The sequence below is a fragment of the Saimiri boliviensis genome, chromosome 10 (assembly GCF_048565385.1).
Source record: "Saimiri boliviensis isolate mSaiBol1 chromosome 10, mSaiBol1.pri, whole genome shotgun sequence".
Taxonomy (NCBI): Eukaryota; Metazoa; Chordata; class Mammalia; order Primates; family Cebidae; genus Saimiri; species Saimiri boliviensis.
Window position 1 is genome coordinate 7,015,181 of NC_133458.1, and position 24,608 is coordinate 7,039,788.

Sequence of the window (24,608 nt, forward strand, 5' to 3'; positions counted from 1 at the left end):
AGACCAGCCTGAGCAACATGGAGAAACCCCATCTCTACTAAAAATACAAAATTAGCCAGGCGTGGTGGCACGTGCCTGTAATCCCAGCTACTCAGGATGCTGAGGCAGGAGAGAATTGCTTGAACCTGGGAGGCAGAGGTTGTGGTGAGCCAAAATTGCGCCATTGCACTCTAGCCTGGGCAACAAGAGCAAAGCTCTGTCTCAAAAAGAAAAAGAACAAAAAAACCCACAAACTTAATTAAAACAAACGTGGGTACATGCTGCTTATGAGGGACACATCTAAAACTAAGGCCCATGGAAAGACTGACAGTAAGAGAAAAGTCGCCAGCACACAACTAGAAGGAACTGCCCGATGGTACCGAGAGGCAGAGGACAGGCAGCGACATGAATAAGCGGCATCCAGACTCCTCATGCAGGCAGGTCGACAGCTTGCGAATGCGGAAAAGAGGAATCTACTTATACTGGGTGCAGGAAGTAAGAAACAGAAACAGAATTTTTCTCTGGGAAGAAAGAATGGTGGCGAGGAGCAGAACACCACGTTTCACGCTGAGTTCTGCATGACTTGGTCCATGACTGGATTTATATTTCTGATTAAAAATTAAGCAATGGCCGGGCGCGGTGGCTCACGCCTGTAATCCCAGCACTTTGGGAGGCCGAGGCGGGTGGATCACGAGGTTGAGAGATCGAGACCAACCTGGTCAACATGGTGAAACCCCGTCTCTACTAAAAATACAAAAAATTAGCTGGGCATGGTGGCACGTGCCTGTAATCCCAGCTACTCAGGAGGCTGAGGCAGGAGAATTGCCTGAACCCAGGAGGCGGAGGTTGCAGTGAGCCGAGATCGCGCCATTGCACTCCAGCCTGGGTAACAAGAGGGAAACTCCGTCTCAAAAAAAAAAAAAAAAAAAAAAAAAAAGAATGAAACTGGACCCCTTTCTCACATAATATACAAAATTTAACTAAAAATACATTGTAGACCTAAATGTAAGATTAAAACTGTAAAATCCTTAGAAGAGGCCTGGAGCAGTGGCTCACACCTAGTAATCCCAGCACCTTCGAAGGTTGCATAGGTGGATCATCTGAGGTCAGAGCAAAGATACCTCTATGTGTCAGGGCAGTGACTGGGTCTGCACGCTGCCTCCTGCACTGGCTGGTAGCTACCTGTGTGTCACAGCGTGACCATGTGTTAAAGTGTGTGTGCATATGGAGTACATACTTTATATCTATACCTTTTATGTACATTATTTTCCATAACAAAAAGCTTTTAAAAAAAGAGTAGGTGCAAAAACTTTAAAAAAGTGTCCACTTTGAATTCAACCTACATAAGAAATTTTTAAAGAAAACAAAAATAAGAGAGATTTATATTAGAGAAGATGAAACATGGGTGAGAACATAAAAGAATTCTATACCATGACTTAGTAACTGTACCAGCAGGAATCATCTTCAAAATCCTAATTAAAGAAAAGGCTTGCATATTAATGTTTTTCACAGCACCACTCACTACCAAAGAGCTGAAGGCAAGTTAGTGACACGAAATCCACCATGGTGTTTGACATAAACACAGCACATGGGCCTCCCAGGGCTTCCTCGGCAACAGTGGCCTGCTCTGTCTGCCTTTCTCAGGAAGGAAGCTCTGAGTCCTTGAGGGCACTGATGGTATCTTAATCATAAATCTTTCCTTAGGACTTGGCAGACTGCATAAAGTTCAATACATGAATTGAATTTTTTAACATACAAATTAAGTCAAGGCTTTCACTCCTTACAAAGAAGGAGGAATTATCTTTAACATAATTTTTTTCTTTTTTAAGGGAAGCACTGGTGGAGACTTTTCAAACAAAGGAGCCATCTTACTTTATTGGTGTGGTGGCTCCCTCGGCTCCTCCTAGCTCAGAAAGAGGGACGAGATCCCATCTGAAGTGCAGTCCCCAGTTGAATCCCCCGCGGACGATGGGAGATGAGCTGTAGGCGAGCGTGTCAGCGCTGATGATATCGATCACTGGGCACACCACGGTATGCTGGTCCTCACGGATGGCAGCCAGCAAGGGCTGCAGCCACATCACATTCACTTCACAGTGGCTGTCCAGGAACACAAGGACGTCTCCTGGGGAGGCAACAACAGAGGCTCAGAAGAGCGTCTTAACACTCCATTTAGGTATAGCTACCCATGCGATGGGATGGTGCAGTGACACAGCATGAAATGCGATGGTCACCTCCCAGCACCAGATGGCTTTACCACTCCGTCACACTTGACTGCCGATGGTCTACAAGGGACATCCCTCAGCCAGTAATGCTGCATGCAGTGTCCTGCTGTAATTGAGGGACCCATATAAATTATACGCGCGTCTCTTGAGAAAACTGGCTGACAATTCAGAATCTCTTAGTAAACAGAGTCAGAGTCTCACAGTAACAACTCTTTGGAAGGCCAGATAGTATTTCAAGAGGTTTCGGTGCCATGACAGTGGCTAGTTATGTGTAGCTATTTCTATTACAATTATTTTAATCAAAGTATTTTGAAATTTAGCACACACTTAGAATACATCTCTCTGCCTCAGTAAAGAGAGTACAGAGAACACAGCTGCCTTTTCAGCAGTGACTAAGAAACGCATGGCCACTAGGGAAGAATGCTATCACACAGCAGTTCTCCCCAGAGGGAGGGAGGCGCAGCCGGTGGTGCTGTCGGGGACGCCTCGTGCTCATTTCTGTGCCTTCCGTCTCCCACCTTTCCTTTCTACAACCCCCCACCCTCTTGGCTTCAGGGGCTCTCATCTGCCAATGCGATACACCTTGCTTCTAGTTTGCAAAATAGTAATCATCAAACTTTTATCCTGCATTTTAAGCTCCTCTTGATAAATGTGAACAGGACTGAGGATTTTTTAAAAATAATTACAAATTGGCCGGGCGCGGCGGCTCAAGCCTGTAATCCCAGCACTTTGGGAGGCCGAGGCGGGTGGATCACGAGGTCAAGAGATTGAGACCATCCTGGTCAACATGGTGAAACCCTGTCTCTACTAAAAATACAAAAAATTAGCTGGGCATAGTTGGCGCGTGCCTGTAATCCCCGCTACTCAGGAGGCTGAGGCAGGAGAATTGCCTGAACCCAGGAGGCGGAGGTTGCGATGAGCCGAGATTGCACCATTGCACTCCAGCCTGGGTAACAAGAGCGAAACTCCGTCTCAAAAACTCCATGGTTCTTTGAGCCATTGAGAAACTTCAACTCTCATCATCAGGTTGCATCACTGATTTTCTAAATGTGCACTCATGTATCAAGATTTTACATGAACTACTTAAAGCACCAGATGTTATCTATCCAATTCAACTAGTGATAAAAGCAGTATCTCAGACAGAGTTTTCAATGGTGCCAGTGAATCAGTCCCGCAGTTCAGTGTCTGTGAACAACCTGAGTGTGTGAGCCAGCAGGCAGCTCTGCTGTCACCGAAGGCAGAAAGGCAAAACGTCCGACATGGTCCTCAGTGGGGGTGAGATCAATTCAATCAAGATTTCTTCAGGGAGAAAATGGATTCAAAGCTCTTTTTTTTTTGAGACAGAGTCTCACTCTGTCACCTGGATGGAGTGCAGTGCTGTGATCTGGGCTCACTGAAACCTCCGCCTCCCAGGTTCAAGCAATTCCACTGCCTCAGCCTCCTGAGTAGCTGGGACTACAGGCGCGTGCCAACATACCCAGCTAATTTTTGTATTTTTTGTAGAGATGGGGTTTCACCATGTTGGCCACGACGGTCTCAATCTCTTGACCTCATGATCTGCCCACCTCGGCCTCCCAAAGGGCTGGGATTACAGGCGTGAGCCACCATGCCCAGCCCATAGCTTTTCTTAATTCTAAGTGTTACTTTTTCCAATTAACACCAATTTAACTAAATAAAGACTACTATACTTAGTCACACTGAACCTGAGACAATGACTTCCACGCAAACTGGCTTACTTCTGACAGATCCTAAACTGTATCTGAATGAGGACCTCAACAGATCATAAAGGGAAAAAAACCTAAATAACTATTGCTATGTAAAAAAAGTCAATTCACAGTAAACATGCATTGTAACAGTACAATGTTTTGAGTGGCTTAATATTGAAAATACCCCACAATTTTTACTTTATTGCTTAGCCTTCAGTAATTCCACAAGGTCAATTCAGTAAGTCTTTACATGACTAGAAACCTAGAAAAGAAAATATCTCAAGCCTTGAATTCAGTCTGCCTCCAACTGCAGACAGGATGTACAGGAGCTGCTTCTCTTGTTTGCTAATTGCTTCAGGTCACCATGGGCTTAAGAGAAAGAAGAGAAGACAGATTCTAAAAGTGAAGTCCTAGTTCACCCCAGCACATGAGCCAGTGGCTACACAGGAGGAGCGGGGTGGGGGAAGCCATGCCAACCGCCACAAGCCTGGTGGCCCGTTATCTAGAAGAGCGTGGAATACAGGAAGGACTGCAGCAGATGCTGTCACTGCTAGGGAATGTCCTCAAGTTCTGTTATTCTCAAATGACTTCCATAATTTTTTTGCCATGTCTATGTACTACCTGCAATATCATATGCCTAACATTTTTAAGCAGATTCATTTCAGTTTTGATTTAATTAAATTTATTTAAAAATTTTTAAAAATCATGATCATAGCGCCGGGCACGGTGGGTCAAGCCTGTAATCCCAGCACTCTGGGAGGCCGAGGCGGGTGGATCACGAGGTCGAGAGATCGAGACCATCCTGGTCAACATGGTGAAACCCCGTCTCTACTAAAAATACAAAAAACTAGCTGGGCATGGTGGTGCGTGCCTGTAATCCCAGCTACTCAGGAGGCTGAGGCAGGAGAATTGCCTGAACCCAGGAGGCGGAGGTTGCGGTGAGCCAAGATCGCGCCATTGCACTCCAGCCTGGGTAACAAGAGGGAAACTCCGTCTCAAAAAAAAAAAAAAAAAAAAATCATGATCATAAATAAAACTCAGGGAGACCAACTACACACACGTAACCATAAAACAAAATACAACAGAATCAATATTATATAACTGAAGACTAAACAGATATATTTTCTGCAGCAGCCTGAATTTGATGCCTGTTCTTTGTTTTCAAAGGGGGAGATCAGTGCATGATGGAAAGGTTTTAAAGATATACTAGTAACAACGGAGACTTTCTCCAGATGAAATCAGAAGAATTAGAGGGAATTTTTAAGAAAATCCCTTTTATATCCCTGTTATGTAAGTCAATCTTAATCCATTTCCCAATTAAAGCCACAATGTGTAGCTTGAGGCATGCACTCCACTCTAAGAATTAAAAGCCTATTTCCAATCAACAGTTTGGGTTCATACATTTAAAATTTTGTATTTAAAATCATAAAAGTTCAGTTATATGTTGGTCTCGGCTTTTCTGCTTATGTAAGTGAACAAGATACAAAATCGACTTGAGGGGCAATAAATATCAAAAAGGGTCACTAAGAAAATAGACACTGAGGATTTGAGAGTTCAGCCCCCTACACTATGTGCTTTGGGGTAGCAGGCTGGGCGCTACGGAAAAGGCCTTTCCCAAAGAGAACAGGCTTTATCTCTCCTGCTGGCAACGTCCATCTGAAACACCACTGTTCATAGACTTTGCAGAATCAGCAAAGGCCCTGAGGCTCAAGCCCTTGCCATCCAGCACCCACAGAGCAAAGCTAACGAGAAGTGATACCTGTCGCATGGGCGGCACCAATCATTCTTCCTCGAATCAAGCCCTCACGCTTGGTATTTCTTATGATTTTAATTTTTCCAGGGAGGTATTTTTGGACATATTCATCTAGTTCTCCTTTCAAATCATCTGAAAATAGAGTCCCACAATTATTCAAACTGTGTGAGACGTACCTAAAGACACTTTACAGCTATTCTAAAGTTGCATCTAGTACTTGCTAAAATTCACAACAAACTATCAAGCAAATACTACAAAATCTTCTGCTTTATTTTAAAAGAATATTGTAGCTTATCCTGTAGGAAGAAAGAGGAAAGAAATGAGTAAGATGTGGAATACTAGCCAAGAGGAATACTTTGTAGACTTATATTTATCTCTATAGCATCGAGCACAATGCTTTGCATAATGTTTGAAACAAATACTTTGAATGCATGAATGTTCAGCTGATCGTATATAAATCAAGTTGATAATAAAGAAAAGGAGATATAAATGCCTTTTATTACAAATAACTTATTGTCTTGGTCCATTTTAAAATAGTTAAGAAACAGCTTCTATTGCCCCTAGCAAGAATTACAAGAACAGCATTGAATATGTCCTTTTATTAATTTAGCACCCTTCTTCCAAGGTTGCCAAATAGTTTTTAAGGACTCTATGTCATTCACGTATTTATTTCATAATAACTCAAAAGACTGTGTAAGATAATAAGTAATTCTTTCCATAGTTAATATATAAACTACTCCGAATTATTGTTAATTTTTCCTTTAGGTAAAACAGCCACAAAATGAAAACCAAAATGCAAGTTGACTTAAAAAAAAAAAACAAAAAAAAAACCATAAATTCTAGAAATTAGTATGTAACCCATCTTCTACTTGGTCCAGACTCATTTGTTAGAATTTTTTTTTTTAAGCAAAAGTTTGAGAATCTGCTCCCACCAGTTTCTGTCCATTTCTTCACTGTCTGTATTTAAGTATACTGGTATACCAACTCTGATGTTGATGTAAGTGGAATTTAATGCTTGAGTGCATGAAACAGTCGCTGGCACACACTTGTGCCACTGCATTTCCGCAGGCTGCTGTCATGAAAAGAGCAGAAGGCTTGGAGCCATGCAGACTACAGGCTTCATTTTTATTCTACTACTTAACAGCTGTGGGGTCCTGAGCAAATTAATTTTTATGCTTCTCCCTCTATAAAATGGTGTTCCGGCCTTTCTTGCAAGGTCACTGAGAGCTGAATGAGCAGTGTAATAAAAAGCCTTCTATTTTGGGAGGCCAAGGTGGGCGGATCACAAGGTCAGGAGTTTGAGACCAGCCAGGCCAATATGGTGAAACCCCGTTTCTACTAATAATACAAAAAAACTAGCTGGGCATAGTAGCACAAGCCTGTAGTCCCAGCTACTCGGCAGGCTGAGGCAGAAGAATTACTTGAACCTGGGAGGCGGAGGTTGCAGTGAGCCAATACCACACTACTGCACTCTAGCCTGAGCCAAAGAGCAAGACTCTGTCTCAAAAAAAAAAAAGCCTTCTACTCTGTTTGTATACACAAAGCCATTGCCATTCTTAGTAACAGTCTATGTTGAATTAAAGAAAGGTGAATAGAATATGTAGTGAATCATAAAATACTGGCATTCAGAGATCGCTGAAGAGCTATCAGAATGCAATCCATTTTTATCTGGGGACAATCTTTTTTTCTTCTTTCTTTTCTTATTTATCTGGGGACAATCAGTGTAAGAGACTTAATAGAGAAGCATAAGCCAAGGCATTATGCCAGCTGAAGAAAGCCCATCTCAAAAGGGAACATGCTGTGTGAGTTCATTTACATGACATTCTGGAAATAACAAAGTAAGAGAAGGAAACAAAAGCAGAGAGAATTGTGGTTTCTGGGATTAGGAATGGCGGAGACAAGGAGGTGGGAGCAGAATGAGGCAGCAGGAAGGGCCTTCTGGATGAGGTAACAGTTCTGTATCACTGCAGCGAGGGCTACGAGAGCCCACGTGTGTGACAGAATGACCCTGGTCCCTACACCACGGTACCAACGTGGATTCCCGGTTTTGGTAGGGGAATTTGATGATGGCAAAACTGGGTGAAGGGTACATAGACCCTCTCTGTAACTTCCTGTGAACCTACACTTATTTCAAATAAAAAGAGGTGTGTTTTTAAAAGTAAGCCAAAAGAAAAATTTCAAGGGCCAAATTTGGGTAGCACAGTTTGTAAGCAGGTTCCAAAGATAACGGATTTCTTCAAACTTATTTGTAGTCAGCCAGCTGTGACTGTGTGCATGGGATCCCTATGGACCATGCACTTGAGCTTCGTTCATGTTTGTTAGTGCTGTAGTGACTGAAAGCCTAGATCCAATGTTACTAGTTACTACATTCCTTACCAAAGTCACTGTCATCATCCACAAGGATGACCTCATGAAGCAGGTGTGCTGGCGTGCGGTCTATGACACTATGCACCGTCCGAAGCAGGGCAGAAAACGCTTCATTGTAGAAACAGATAACAACACTAGCAGCCGGCAGATCAGATGGGTAGAACTTATCTTTACATCTGTAAAGATGAGGAAATTCTGACATTTTAAAAGGCTCGAGTGTTTATTATTCTGTACACATTCACTGTCCCCTTGTTCAGCCTCTAACATTACAATAACAATTTTTTAAAAATCATTTACAAAAACAATATGGTTTCTTCAAGAGTTTTACATTTTGTTAATAATGTCTCCCTCCTATACCTGCTATCTTGCTTACTTTTGGATAGACACTTTTTAAACTTCAGGGTTTTTTTTTTCTTTTTTGGGAGAGAGGTTACATAAAAATGTGAGTTCTTTTTACCAAAATCACTGCAAGTGTTTCATGCAGCACTCGCGAGCTGAGATGTCCAGTTTCTCCTCAGTGAGGTTTCAAAGGAAACAGAAATATAAAGTTTTTATTTGAAGTTTTATTTTTTGCCCAATAATTAAAAAGATGTAAATAAATTATGATGGTAACAAGATAACTGAAGTGCTTCTATGTATCAAATCATTCCAAGTAACTATTTGATAAAAAAGGGTTAGGAGCTTTAAGCAACATCAAAAAGCCATGAACTGGCCAGCGCAGTGGCTCACGCCTGTAATCTCAGCACTTTGAGTAGCCAAGGAGGTCAGGAGTTCAACATGGCGAAACTCTGTCTCTCCTACAAGTACAAAAATTAGCCAGGCATGGTGATGGGCACCTGTAGTCCCAGCTACTCAGGAGGCTAAGGCAGGACAATCACTTGAACCTGGGAGACGGAGGGTGCAGTGAGCTGAGATCTCACCACCACACTCCAGCTTGGGCAACACAGTAAGACTCCATCTCAAACAAAAAAAAAAGTGGGGCGGGGGGGACCCATGAACTTAGAAAATACAATCCAGAGCCCTGAATTCTTTCCCAGGGCATACAGCCCTCTAGCATCTGAGCCCTGCCTCCGTCCAGCCTTGTCACCTCTCTGCAGGACCCTCCCTGACCACTCCAGGTCTCTGCCCCCATTTCCCCAAACCCTATTCGCAGGCTAGTGCCAGGACTTGCTGACTTATTTGCCTCCCCTTATAGACTCTGAGCCCTGAGAACTCAGGAGCTACTACATCTGTTTCTGTTTCTTCCAGGGCTCAATATGGTATGTAGCAAACAGAAGGTACTCAACAAATGTCTGTCTGTGGAATGACTGACCACATGCATGAAAAGACTTCGATGGAACAAAAATAATGAAACAGAAAAGTGAAATTGAGAGTAAAATTCTTCGCTGATTTTAATTCCTATTTGCCGTGAATCCAAACAATAAACATTCAGAACAAACTTATACTCAGGTTACTTAGTTAGCACCCTACCCCTCTTTTCCCAGATGATCTGAAATGTCAAAGGAGACACAGCAAGCCCTAGGACTCTGTGGTCCATCTCAGACCACGTGGCTTCACATTTGACACAAGTGGAAATCTGTCTCGAGTTTCCTAGTATGCTGAATAAAGACGCTGCATTGCAAAATATAAATACTGTCCTCATGACTTCTTGCGCTGACACTAAAAGCACTGTGTTGTTAAAATGTATTTGCAAATACAGTAAGGCACATACGCTGCATTCCTTGTGTCTGGCACATCTCTGTGGTAGCCCAAACGGTTACTGATAAGCATATTAAAAGCATGTTTCTGATAGCCCAAGTCTCTCAACTCCTGGTCGCGTTCATTAAAAATCATACCTGCAAAAGAGTGAAGTTGGTCAGTGAATTAAATCTAGAAAGGATCACCAGTTACTGTTAGGATATTATAATCTTAAGAAAAGGCTGACTTTATCCTATTATAATCTAATCTCTCTTTTCTCAAACCTTAGGTTGTCTCCAGGGTGAGGTCAAATTCTTACCAGTCTAGGTCAAAGCAAGTGTGTCTTAACCATAAACACCTCCTGCTTAAAAGCCGTAATCTTAAGAATACTTTATTACATTCAAGAGAAGAATTTACCTGCAACCACACAAAAAAAATTATGATCATTTTCCATTAAAGCAATAGATTTTAGAACCCCAGGGAGCCTCCACAGACCTCGACATGCAAGTTTTTACTGAGTCCCTCCCCAGAAAAAGGTGATAGATAACCTTTTCTATAAAAAGAGCTTCCCAAGTCAGACACAGTGGCTTACACCTGGAATCCTAGCACTTTGGGAAGCCAAGGCAGGAGGATTGCTTGAGCCCAGCCTGGGCAACACAGTGAGATCCTGTCTCTACAAAAAAAAAAAAAAAAAAAGGCTCACACCCAGAGTCTCCATTACTTGGCTACTCAGGAGGCTGAGGCAGGAAGATTGCTTGAGCCCACAGTTGTGCCACTGTACTCCAGCCTGGGTGACAGATCCTGTCTAAAAAAAGGGCCAGGCATGGCAGCTCACACCTGTAATCCCAGCATTTTGGGAGGCTGAGGTGAGCAGATCACCTGAGGTTGGGAGATTGAGTCCAGCCTGACCAACATGGAGAAACCCCATCTCTACTAAAAATACAAAATTAGCCAGGGGTGGTGGCACATGCCCGAAATCCCAGCTACTCAGGAGGCTGAGGCAGGAGAATCGATTGAACCTGGGAGGTGGAGGTTGCAGTGAGCCAAGATTGTGCCACTGTATCCAGCCTGGGCAACAAGAGCAAAACTCCATCTCAAAAAAAAGTTTCACAGTTTCTGGTTTTATTGTCAGGGAATTCCTCCACAGGTCTAATCAAACTCACTGTAATATCAGGCAGGGTGTAACCGCTCATGCTTGTAATCCCAGCACTATGGGAAGCTGAGCCAGGTGGATTGCTTGAGGTCAGGAGTTTGGGATCAGCCTGGCCAACATGGTGAAACCCCATCTCTACTAAAAAAAAAAACCAAAAAACTAGCCAGGCATGGTGGCGCATTCCTGTAGTCCCAGCTACTTGGGAGGCTGAGGCAGGAGAATTTCTTAAACCCGGGAGGCAGAGGTTGCAGGAAGCCAAGATTGCGCCACTGCACTCCAGCCTGGGTGATAGAGCAAGAATCTCTAAATAAATAAATAAATAAATAAATAAATAAATAAATAAATAAATAAATAAATAAAAGTCCCTTTTTAAAAGTAGTAGTACAGATCTGTTCCTTTAATATAGTGAATATTTTATGAATATCCAGGTGTGAAGGGATGAGATACAGAATGCAGTGTTTCCCCAATTTGAACACAACTAGTACCCCAAGTCCACTCTGGAAAACATTCTCTCTGAAACTGTTTCAACGGCAGTTCATCCTTTTAAACACAAAACAAATCTCTATTAGCATTTTATACAAGGAGAGAAACCATAAGAGAAGAGACTTTGGTGATGACCAAAACATAAACTAAAATTAAAACTGCTGGCTACCTAGCACCTAGAGCAGAGCCTTGCGCAAAGAATATTCTCAACAGACACTCCTTGATTCCACAAGCATCGGAGGATGACCTCGTGCTCACTACTGACAGAAGCATTTTCTATTATACATCTCTGGATGAGAAGACTCCATATGAAGACTGTTTCAGCTTACTTTTCTTTTTTTTCTTTTTTTTTTTTTTTGAGATGGAGTTTCGCTCCTGTTACCCAGGCTGGAGTGCAATGGCGCGATCTCGGCTGACCACAACCTCCGCCTCCTGGGTTCAGGCAGTTCTCCTGCCTCAGCCTCCTGAGTAGCTGGGATTACAGGCACGCGCCACCATGCCCAGCTAATTTTTTTTTTATTTTTAGTAGAGACGGGGTTTCACCATGGTGACCAGGATGGTCTTGATCTCTTGATCTCTTGACCTCATGATCCACCCGCCTTGGCCTCCCAAAGTGCTGGGATTACAGGCTTGCGCCACCGCGCCCGGCTCAGCTTACTTTTCTTACTCCCCTGCTCACATAACATGGTAGCCAAACCTCAATAAATTAGCATGCCAGGGGACCCTTTTCAATTAATTTTATAATTAATTTCAGATTCAGTGAGAAAATGTTTTTAATTTTTATTGTTTTGTTTTTTTTTTTGAGACAGGGTCTTGCTCTGTCACCTAGGTTGGAGTGCAGTGGTACAATCTTGACTCACTGCAGCCTCTGCCTCCCAGACCCAAGCAATCCTCCTGAGTAGCTGGGACTACAGCCATGCGTCCCCAAACTCAGCTAATTTTTAAACTTTTGATAGATACCACCCAGGCTGCTCTTAAACTTCTGAGCTCAAGCGATCTGCCAGCCTCAGCCTCCCAAATTGCTGGGATTACAGGTGTGAGCCACCACACCCGGCCAATAATCTTTCTTAAATGTACCTTTTCATAGGTTCCTTCTCCTGCTTGTTCAACGATAATTCTCCACTCAGAAATCTTCATAGTTTTAACTATTACTATATTATTTACACTAATTCCTTCTATATAAAATTTCTTTTACATAAGAAATTTTGGATTTTAACTATGACAACTATGCACATAACATAAAATGTAGCATTAGTAACATTTAGCACATTCTCAATGTTGTGCAACCAGCATGATTAGTTGCAGAATGTTTTCCACACTGCAGAAGAAATCCATTAAAGCAGCTACTCCCATTCCTCCCATTCCCCAGCCCCTGGCAACTGTTCATTTGCCTTCTGTCTCCATGGACCTGCCTATTCTAGACATGTCACATAAAGGGAACCTACAATATGTGACCTTTTGTGTCTGGCTTCTTTCACAAGCACGTTGTCAGGTTGATCCATGTTGTGGCATGTATTATAATGTCATTCCTTTCTCTGCCTGAATAATATTCCATCGCATTGACAGACCACACTTTGTTTATCCCTTCATCAGTTGATGGATGCTTGGAGTGTTGCCACCTTCTGTCTATTGAGAACAGTGCTGCTATGAACCCTGAGTACAAGTTTTTGAGCACCTGCCTGCAGTTCTTTCAAGCACAAACCCCGGAGTGGTACTGCTGGGTCATACGGTAATTCTGTGCTTAACTTATGGAGAAGCTGCCGAAACGTCTACAGAGGCTGCACTATTTTCCTTTCCCACTAGCAACGTATGAGAGTTCCAATTTCTCTCCATCCTCACCATCGCTTGTTACTCTCCTTTTTAAATGTATTATTATAGCCCTCCTAGCGGGTGTGAGATGGCTATTTCACTGCTTTGATTTGAATTTCTGTAACCACTAATTATATTAAGCATCTTTTCATCTGCTTGTTGGCCATCTGTATATCTTCTTTGGAGCGATGTCTATCAGATCCTTTGCCCATTTTATTTTATTTTATTTTTTATTGCATTTTAGGTTTCAGGGTACATGTGAAGAACATGCAAGATTGTTGCATAGGTACACACGTGGCAGTGTGGTTTGCTGCCTTCCTCCCCTTGACCTGTATCTGGCATTTCTCCCCATGCTATCTCTCCCCACCTCCCCGCCCCCTGCTGTCCCTCCCCATTTCCCCCCGAAAGACCCCAGTGGGTGATGCTCCCCTCCCTGTGTCCATGTGTTCTCATTGTTAAACACCCGCCTATGAGTGAGAACATGTGGTGTTTGATTTTCTGTTCTGGTGTCAGTTTGCTGAGAATGATGGTTTCCAGGTTCATTCATGTCCCTACAAAGGACACGATCTCATCATTTCTTATGGCTGCATAATATTCCATGGTATATATGTGCCACATTTTCCCTGTCCAGTCTATCATCGATGGGCATTTGGGTTGGTTCCAGGTCTTTGCTATTGTAAACAGTGCTGCAATGAACATTCATGTGCATGTGTCCTTACAGTAAAACGATTTGGACTATTTGTCTTTTTATTGTTGGGGTTTAAGAATTGTTTAAGCCAGGCACAGTGGTTCATGCCTATAGTCTCAGTACCTTGGGAGGCTGCGGCAGCTAAATGGCTTGAGCCCAGGTGTTAGCAACATGGTGAAACCCTGTCTCTACAAAATATACAAAAATTATCTGGGTGTGGTGGTATATCCCTGTAACCCTAGCTACTTGAGAGGCTGAGACAGGAGGATCACTTGAGCCCAGGAGGTTGAGGCTGCAGTGAGCCGTGACTGCACCACTGCACTCCAGCCCAGGTGACAGAGACCCTGTCTCAAAATAAAATGAAATAAAATAAAAATGCAAACAAGTATTCTTCATATATTCTGGATACTGAACACTTATTAGAAATATGATTTGCAAATATTTTCACCCATTCTGTGGGTTGTCTTTTGTCTTTTTTCACATTCTTTTTTTTTTTTTTGAGATAGTCTAACTTTTGTCTCCTAGGCTAGAGTGCAATGGTGCGATCTTGACTCACTAACCTCCACCTCCGGGTTCAAGTGATTCTCCTGCCTCAGCTTCCTGAGTAGCTGAAATTATAGGTGCTTGCCACCACACCCAGCTAATTTTGTATTTTTTTTTTTTTTTTTTTTGAGACGGAGTTTCGCTCTTGTTACCCAGGGTGGAGTGCAATGGTGCGATCTTGGCTCACCGAAACCTCCACCTCCTGGGTTCAGGCAATTCTCCTGCCTCAGCCTCCTGAGTAGCTGAGATTACAGGCACATGCCACCATGCCCAGCTAATTTTTTTGTATTTTTAGTAGAGACGGGGTTTCACCACGTTGACCAGGATGGTCTCAATCTCCTGACCTCGTGATCCACCCGCCTCGGCCTCCCAAAGTGCTGGGATTACAGGCGTTAGCCACCGCGCCCGGCTAATTTTGTATTTTAATAGAGAGGGTTTCACCATGTTGGTCAGGTTGGTCTCAAACTCCTGATCTCAGGTGATCCACCCACCTCGTCCTCCCAAAGTGCTGGGATTACAGGCATGAGCCACTGCACCTGGCCATTTTTCCCCCACATTCTTGATGTGTTATTTGATGTACAGAAGTTTTTATTTTGATGTAGTCCCATTTATTTTCTAAATTGGTAAGTCTGAGTCTTCCAACTCTTTTTCCAGACTGTTTTGGCTATTCAGAGCCTCTTGTAATTCCATATTAATTTTAAGATAACCTTTTCCATCTTAACAACAAAGACCACTGACATTTTGATAAGGATTGCCTTGAATCTATAGATTGCTTTGGGTAATATTTACATCTTAACATTATTTAGTATTTCATCCTATGAAACTGGAGTATCTTTCCACTTTTTTAGGTTTACTTTGATTTCTTTCAGCAGTGTTTTACTGTTTTCAGCATACAAATCTTATAGCTCCTTGGCTAAATTTATTCTTAAGTGTTTTATTACTTTTGATGCTATTGTAAATGAAACTGATCTCTTAACTGCATTTTCAGGCCACTCATTGCTAATATATAGAAATGCAATTGGTTTTTTGCATGTTGATCTAGTACCTGCAACTGCCAAATTCATTTATTGCCTCTAATATGTTTTTTGTGGATTCTTTAGGATATTCTAGAAGGAATTTCATTTCTCAGTTAGGCAGCTAGAGTTTGTTATTTAAATACCTATAGTTCTGTCACTACTTCTTTCAAAAGCAAATAAAAAGTCTACTCAAAATGGTAAACTCAGTATTACTTCTTCATAAAAGCTTTACCAATATAACTATAAATACATAAAAGAGCTAGATATTTTCCCATTAATGCTTTAAAAATGTCCACTGGCTATCTGAAAAAGATTTATGAAAATTGTACTTTATGAAAACTGAAGTTGGCAAAACCACGTCTCTATTTAAATATATTATTAAATGAACACTGAAGTAGATATTAGCTTGTTTCCTCATAAAATTTTATATATTTTGACTTCCTTTATTAGAAAATCATTAAGTCCTAAGAACTGATTTTATGTCTTTGAAACTATGACCAAGTGAAAACTCTATTTTAACATTTCCTTTATATTCTAAGGCTCTCTCAGTCTCTCAAAAATCTCTTTTATTTCACTCTTAAATTACCTATTATTTGATGTTTTTTTTTTTTGTTTTTTTGGTTTTTTTTTTGAGACGGAGTTTCGCTCTTGTTACCCAGGCTGGAGTGCAATGGCGCGATCTCGGCTCACCGCAACCTCCGCCTCCTGGGCTCAGGCAATTTTCCTGCCTCAGCCTCCTGAGTAGCTGGGATTACAGGCACGTGCCACCATGCCCAGCTAATTTTTTGTATCTTTAGTAGAGACGGGGTTTCACCATGTTGACCAGGATGGTCTCGATCTCTCGACCTCGTGATCCACCCGCCTCAGCCTCCCAAAGTGCTGGGATTACAGGCTTGAGCCACCGTGCCCGGCTTATTTGATGTTTTATAAGATCAAAGTTCTTTAAGTTTTAACAATAACAAAAATTGCTCACTTATCCCTTAAAATAAAATTTGTCAAAATTAGGACTCTAAAATTGCAGTATTCAAAGGCATGCACAATAGAGTCTTGCATCCAAGTTGAAGAGAATAGGATTTTTTAGGAGAAAAAATAAGCTTTCTCTTTTATACTAAGATGTCATAAACTATATTATATATGTGTGTGTGTATATATATATATATATATATATATATATATATATATATTCTAGCTCCTTAGTAATTCTTAAGTGAAAGTCATATTAGATATATATAACCCCAGCTTATTTTTAAACTCAGTATTTTATGCTCTGTATTAATTAAATGTACCTTTAAAAGTAAGTTAAATACAGTCAAGGAAACTTTCAACCATTTCTTTCCCCTATTAGCAATCCTAGCAACTAAAACCTTCTCCCAGGGCTGGGCATAGTGGTGCATGCCTGTAGTCCCAGCTACTCTCAAGGTTGACCTGAGAGGACAGCTTGAGCCCAAGAATTTGAGGAGAGCCTGGGCAATATGGTGAGACCCCAACTCTTAAAAAACAAACAAAAAACAAACCCCTTCTCCCATAGGTTTCATTTTCCTTCTAGTCTTTTTTCTTTTCTTTTGTCTTCTCTGGACCTTGTTTGTTTCTCCCACGTCCTCATAAAATACGGAAGTCAAAACTGGATAAATTAGAATATAGCTCCCCACTGAGTCTGCAGAAACCATGTAACTTTAGCTAGTTCACAAACATAAGTAAGTGTAGAAAAAAATGATGCAGCATTTCTAATCTCCTAACTAATCTAATTAATCAAACTTCCAATGATTAAATACATTGATATGGCTGCCGGCAAAGATCAAATATACTTACCTAATTCAGAAGAGAATTTCAAGTGGCCTTCTTCTGGCTCTTCAATATGACTGTCTATCACATCATCGATTTTGTTTGCTTTGAACTGTGGCTCAAGTACTCGACTTGGACCTCGAGTGAAACGGGGATAGAATTTTTTTGGAGATGGTCCATGGGGCCCAGACCCCTTGACGGGCACATTCTTAAGTGGCTGAGTCACTTCACTGAAGTTGAAATAAACAAAAAGCAAAACTGTCCAGGTCGCAGATGTAAAAAGGCACCCGTAACAGAAATATCGAACTGTGACACTTCCCATTATAGACCTAGCATAGCTGAAGGGCCATTTTCAATTTCCTAAAAAAGAAGAATAAATACGTTAGACACTTCAGTACGCTGTTAAATCATCCACCAAATACAAAGTCATTGTTTTCTAAACCACCAAGAAGGGTCACTATGCATACAGTTAACAGAGATTCAAATACAAGAAGATACATGGATAGCACTGAGTTTTTAAAAAGGGTCCAACAATTAAAACCTCAGGCCAGTGGGTTAATGCTCCGAGAACCAATGGCAGTAAAATAGCTGACTTATTCATTTGCCCATGCTAATGGACACTTCTTCACCTTTGTTCTGGACTGCTTTCAGTTTGCTTATTTTTCTCACAGGGTTACAACTTTTCACAAGGAAAACAACAAGTACCACATGTATTGTAACAGGACACCTAAAGTCCCTTCCAACTACACAACTGCAAGATTCTTTTTTTAACCCAAAGATCTTAAAATCTATTATTAAAAATAAGCAACTGTGGCCAAGTGTGGCGGCTCACAGTTGTAATCCCAGCGCTTTGGGAGGCCAAAGTGGCGGATCATTTGAGGCCAGAAGTTCGAGACCAGTGGGGCCAGCATGGTGAAACCCTGTCTCTACAAAAAATATAAAAATTAGCTAAGGGTGGTGGTGGGAGCCTGTAATTCCAGCTACTCGGGAGTCTGAGGCTGGAGAATCTCTTGAACCCAGGAGGAGGAGGTTGTGAGTGAGCTAAGATTGCACCACTGCACTCCAGCCTGGACAACAGAGCAAGACTCTGTCTCAAAACAATAAAAATAAATAAATATAAGCAAACTTAAAATAGTTCTACTTTCAAATCAAAGGTTATGCCTGCCCCTGTCCACTCTAGATCTAAGTTATTTTCAAATAAAGAGTTCAAGAAATTATGTTCCCTTACCTATAAAACAAGGCAAGAAGAACTCAATGTGGTACTGAACAGCAATCAGCAATTTTTCCTAAGCTTTTTTTTTTTCTTTTTGAGAGTCTCACTCTGTCACCCAGGCTGAAGTACAGTGGTGGAATCTCAGCTCACTGCAACCTATGCCACCCTGGTTGAAGCAATTCTCCTGCCTCAGCCTCCCAAGTAGCTGGGATTACAGGCGTGTGCCACCACGCCTGGCTAATTTTTGTAGTTTTAGTAGAGAAAGGGTTTCACCATGTTGGTCAGGCTGGTCTCAAACTCCTGATCTCAGGTGATCTGCCTGCCTTGGCCTCCCAAAGTGCTGGGATGACAGGCGTGAGGCCAACACACCTGGCAATTTTTCCTAAGCTTTTTGATATCCTATCTTCATGGATGCTAACACAATTTCCTAAGGAATTATTTCTAAGGAGCTCAATATAAAACCATCTCACTAAACAGACTTATGGCAGAGAAACCCTATAAGCAATGTAGATACATAAGAAAACTGCCGGGCACAGTGGCTCAAGCCTGTAATCCCAGCACTTTGGGAGGCCAAGGCGGGTGAATCACAAGGTCAAGAAATTGAGACCATCCTGGTCAACATGGTGAAACCCCGTCTCTATTAAAAATAAAAAAAATTAGCTGGGCATGGTGGCGCATGCCTGTAATCCCAGCTACTCAGGAGGCTGAGGCAGGAGAATTGCCTGAACCCAGGAGGCGGAAGTTGTGTTGAGCCAAGATTGCGCCATTGCACTCCAGCCTGGGTAACAAGAGCAAAACTCCGTCTCAAAAAAAAAAAAAAGAAAACTGCACGCGGTGGCTCAAGCTTGTAATCCCAGCACTTTGGGAGGCCGAGGCGGGTGGATCACAAGGTCGAGAGATCGAGACCATCCTGGTCAACGTGGTGAAACCCCGTCTCTACTACAAATACAAAAAATTAGCTGGGCATGGTGGCACGTGCCTGTAATCCCAGCTACTCAGGAGGCTGAGGCAGGAGAATTGCCTGAACCTAGGAGGCGGAGGTTGCGGTGAGCCGAGATCGCGCCATTGCATTCCAGCCTGGGTAACAAGAGCGAAACTCCGTCTCAAAAAAAAAAAAAAGGAAACTGCACAGATACTGCTTGTAAGTTACTTATTTCTACAGCACAAAATAATCTTAATAATGATATTGTTCCCAAACAATATCAGGACAAAGCAAATTAGCATGAGTAAAGCCTGACTGTAAAAATCAGGTTCTCTTGTACAAGGTTATGCCATAAGCCTAGACGATAGTTAACAGTTCAGTTTCTTACTGTCTGCCAACCAAGGACTATTTATTCCACTACAGTCAATTAAAAAGTAAAAAAACCAAAACGACAGTAACATACCAAAACAAAACAAAAACCCAACCAAACAAAAACTCCCATCAACAGTAATACTGGAAATGATGATAATACAAAGGAAAATCAAACGCCAACGAAAGCATTGCTATGTCAGCTGCAGGCACTTTTAAGATTAATGACATAAACAGAAAAACACAAACACTTGAAGTAGAAGAAAATGTCGTCTAAGCAAGGAAGCCCATCAGGGCAAATGAAAAGACAAAAAATAAAATGCAATGTGCAACTTCATAAGAAAAATACTGCAACAAAAATGTACAGAGCAGTGACACTTAGGTGAAACACACATTATAGCTCCCTAAAATGTTTGCTTCGGGGTAGGCAAAGAGCAAGTAAACAAACAACAAAAACAAAAGTACTGCTTCTTCCAAAGGCCATGAGATCCTAAAGACTGTAACCAGACAGGCTGCTCTGAATCCATGTGAACCAGGCACCTAGGGAGCCAACCCCTTCTTCACACAGCAAGATTCACACTTACAGGCGGTTTTCCTCGAAGCATTTCCAGCCTTTCCGCTTCCACCATGGGCTCCTTGGCCGTCACTAAAGGGAACCATCCATAACAGACCATGAAGACAGCAAGGGCTGCTCCACTAGCCACTATGAAAGACGGACACTGATGTCGCTTGTCTTTTTCTTTAACCTGATTCCCACTATCATATTGAACCATGACCAACCCTGCCTCCAAATGTCTTGGTTAGTGTTCCTGCTGTCACCTACTGTCACCTTTACCTAAATTCCACATAAGAAACTTTGCCCTACCCTCAATTTCATTGTCATCCAGGACTGATGTGATGACCTCTTAACTTCTCAATTAAAACCTCTCTCTCCAGGTGGGCATGGTGGCTTGCGCCTGTAATTCCAGCACTTTGGGAGGCAGAAGTGGGCAGATCACCTGAGGTCAGGAATTGGAGACCAGCCTAGCCAAAATGGTGAAACCTCGTCTCTACTAAAAATACAAAAAAATTAGCTGGGTGTAGTGGTGCGTACCTGTAATCCCAGCCACGTGGGAGACTGAGGTAGCAGAATTGCTTGAACCCGGGAGCAGAGGTTGCAGTGAGCTGAGATCACACCACTGTACTCTGGCCTGGGTGACCGAGCAAGACTCCGTTAAAAAAAAACAAAAACAAAAAACTCCCTCTCTGACCACAATCCTGACTCCCCAGCTGCATCTACCCCTATTCTTCAACCTCATGACAGGAAAAGTTCAGGCACTCTGCACTTTCCTTACCATTTAATTCTATTTCTGGCCCCAGCTACACATACACTCCATAATGGCTTTACTTCCTTCTCTATCCAGCTAGGAACATGGTGTTAAATAACACATTAGAAAGTGACAAGTGCTGAGGAGAACAAATAAAGCAGAGAAGATCAACAGGGAGGAGTGTGTGTAGCTTCAGGAAAATGGAAAGGGAAGGCCTCCCTGAGAACGTGATATTTGTGTCAAGAGGCAAACTAAATAAAGTAGTGAGTACTGCAGCAATCTGGGGAAGAGGTGTCCAGGGGTGTGTGGAGTAACGGCAAAGGCTCTTGAGGAGTGCCACCAGTGGGGTCAAGGAGCCACATGCTGTGACCAAGACAAGTACACTAAAAACCAATGATAACAAAGTAACTAGAAAGGTTACAAAATGTGCAAATGAACATCAAAGAGAGTTCTACAGAACTAAGTAGGGAAAATACAACTTTTTAAAAACTCACAGGATATGGCTTAATTTATAGCTTTTGATGCTTGCATTAGAAAATATGACCACAAACTACGAATTAAGAAAGTATAACTGAATAAACCCAAGGAACATAAAAGAATAATAAAAACATTATCAGGAATTAATAGAAAATGAAGATAAGACAACAGAAAACAAAAGATGGTTCTTTGAAAGCTCAGTAAAATTAACAATGTGAAACTGCCTTTGCAAAATTATGACAGTGAAAGGAATCTGACATAGCTCACTCCATCTTGCTTCTGACCTCCGAACTGCCCCTGGTCACTCCTGGGTGTACGCCAAGCTAACTTTGGAAGAAATTTAGTTTCCAGTTTAACTTAGAAGGAAGGATGATAATAGACTCTTCCTAAAACTAGCCCCTTTCCTTCATTAGCGACTGAAAACCACCTTTGTAAGCAAGACTATGCTAATGGGAACCGGAAGGGCCTAAGCTCCACTGAAATGCAGGTGTAGTTTCTATAATCCCTTACTGCTCGGGAGTCATGTGGCCAGAGATGACAAAATTCGTGACTTCCTCGACTGTTCCTATAGATGACATCATTATTGTAGAACCTAAGATTGTTTTCTTGAGATATTTTTCAGACTGATCCGACCGAGGCTTGTGACTCACGACTCAACGGGCCCCAGAGGCAAACTCAGTGCACAGACACTGTTTTCCACACCCCTATGATTTCATCCCCAACCAATTGGCCACACCCATTCCCTAGTCCCCTGCCCACCAAACTGTCCATAAAAACCCTAAACTCCAGGAAAACGGATATGAGTGATAACCCCAGTTCTCCTGTATGGGCCAGCTTCACATGGATTAAGTTCTTTCTTGACTGCAATGCTGTGGTTTCAGGGTATGATGTTGTCTGTGGAGTGGGCAGGAGAAACCCATTTTACAAAAGCACTGGCAAAACATACAAAGAAAAAAGCACAGATAAGACAAAAATAAGAAAGAGAGCATAAATATAGATGCAGATTTAAAATAATTCCAGTGAAATGATCAAAATCCTAGAAAAACATAAATGCACAACACTGGCTCTGGAACATCAGCAACCTGGATGCCCGATAGTCCCTCTGAATGTTAAACTATTGTAAAGACATTTCTAGGTGATTTTAAAAGTGAGTTCTACCAATATCTAAGGAGCAGATGATTTTAGACAGATGCAATGGCCTTCAGAGAACAGAAAATGAGGAAATAATTCTCCAGGTCCCTTTCTGAGGCTGTTACCCTGATATCAAAATAAGGGCACTTTGTGGAAAGAATGTTAAAGACAATCTCAGAGAGATTACAGAAATCTTAAAAAAAAATCCTGAAAAAACCATGTTTTTAAAAACTGAATATACCATGCACAAGTTGTATTTACTTTAGGTACTTGAAGTTGGTCCAATATTTGAAAACTTACCATAATCTACCACCTTCATGAATTAAAAGAAAAAAAACCTCATGGTTTGATCAATGGAGATGAAAAGTTTATTATAATTCAACACTCAATCCTTAACAAACTAGGAAAAAGAGGGAAATCCTTGCCTGACAAAGAGCATCTCTAAAAATCCTGTAGCAAACATCATACTAAACAATGAAACGATAAACCCATTTTCTTTAAAAACAGAAGCAAGACAACAGTTCCCATAATCACCCGTATCACACTACCATAAATATAATAATGGAGGGCAGTAGTTTCGAAGTACAGAAATCCTAGGAGTATTTATTAAAAATACAGATTCCCAGGGCTCCACGCCAACTATGTTAAATGGGAATTCCCAGAGGTAAGGTTAAGGAATCTTTAGCTTTAACAAGCCTCCAAGTCAACTCCGATGCACAGCCAGATTTGGGAATCAATGGTATAATGAAAAGACAAGACTGAATTCTAATCTGATTCTGCCATGTATCAGTTATGCAACGTTGGAAATGTTACCAGATTTTCTTAGCCTCACTCTCATCAACTGTATTCCAAATTAACGACACTGTCTATCTTACAGGATACTTTGAATACTCAGAATTACACGAGGTAAAATATGTAAAGTGTCAGATACAATGACTGACACACAAAACACCAAGATAATCTCCACAAAGACTGTGGCTTGTTTTGCTGTTTTCTTGTTTACTGTTTTCCCTTTACTTGGCACAATGAATGACCCACAGAAAATCCTGAAAAGAATCTGTAGGATGAATATAGTAGAAACTGAACAAATATTAATTTTTTTGTCATTAGATCTAGACTTAATATATAATATCAATGGTAGACATGATCACCCATCTGTTCCTCTCAAAGTTCCTACAAGTCCCCACGTAATCTGGCATTACCTGTCTGATCACTTCTCCCACTACCTTCTCTCTGCATTCATTTTATCCTGAACACTGGTTTCCTTGTGGGTCAGACATTTCAATTACACCCCATTAGGGACTATGCACTGGCTCTTCACTCTGTCTAGAATACTTTTTCTCCCAAGTAATTTCGACTTCTTTCACTGCCATTAAATCTTTGCTCAAATATCGTCTTCTTAGTAAGGCCCTACCAAGATTACCCTACTTTTAAAACTTCAACCCAGCCACTAAATATTAAACCTGGTCTTCCTTATTCCATGGAATTTATCACCTTCTTATATATACATAGTTACTTATTCATGGAATTTATTATTGATTGTTTATTTCTCCCATACCAGGAAGTAAGCTCCAATAGGACAAGAGCTTTTGTCTATCACTGGAGGTTAAATTAGTGCGTAGAATATAGCAAGTTTAATAAATGCTTGTTAATAAATGGAAAAATTACTGTAATATGGTTAGCAACATGCTTGCAAATTTCTCAACCAATCTGTTACTATCTAGTTTGGGCTATCTAGCCTTAATGCTATGCATAGAGGTCATGACCATCTTATTCAACAATCATGACCATCTTATTCAACAACAGTATAAAAACTAGCTCAGAACAACAGCCATGTTTATTTTTGGAAAAGGTACAAGAAACAACTCAGGAATGTACTGTCCAATTTCAAAACTTAAATAATGGTCTTTGTGATAAAAGCAGGGACTAATCTTACCAAATTCACTGACAACAAACAAAAACCAAGGAAACTACTTTTCTTAGGTTCCCTCTTGGCTACCTGGCAGCACCT

The 24,608-nt window shown here is 41.5% G+C and overlaps 1 protein-coding gene across 1 annotated transcript in view; it reads right to left on the minus strand.

The window, feature by feature from the left end:
- Positions 1-24,608, minus strand: part of GALNT11 (polypeptide N-acetylgalactosaminyltransferase 11) — a 75,646-nt gene that overhangs the window by 11,754 nt on the left and 39,284 nt on the right. Inside the window, exons 2-6 of the mRNA XM_039472606.2 lie at positions 17,206-17,538; positions 9,739-9,862; positions 8,037-8,203; positions 5,667-5,792; positions 1,852-2,101 (exon numbers count right to left, since the gene is read on the minus strand). Of these exons, the coding sequence (XP_039328540.1) occupies positions 1,852-2,101; positions 5,667-5,792; positions 8,037-8,203; positions 9,739-9,862; positions 17,206-17,500 (962 nt within the window). The 5' untranslated portion in view covers positions 17,501-17,538. The remainder of the gene's footprint in view (positions 1-1,851; positions 2,102-5,666; positions 5,793-8,036; positions 8,204-9,738; positions 9,863-17,205; positions 17,539-24,608) is intronic.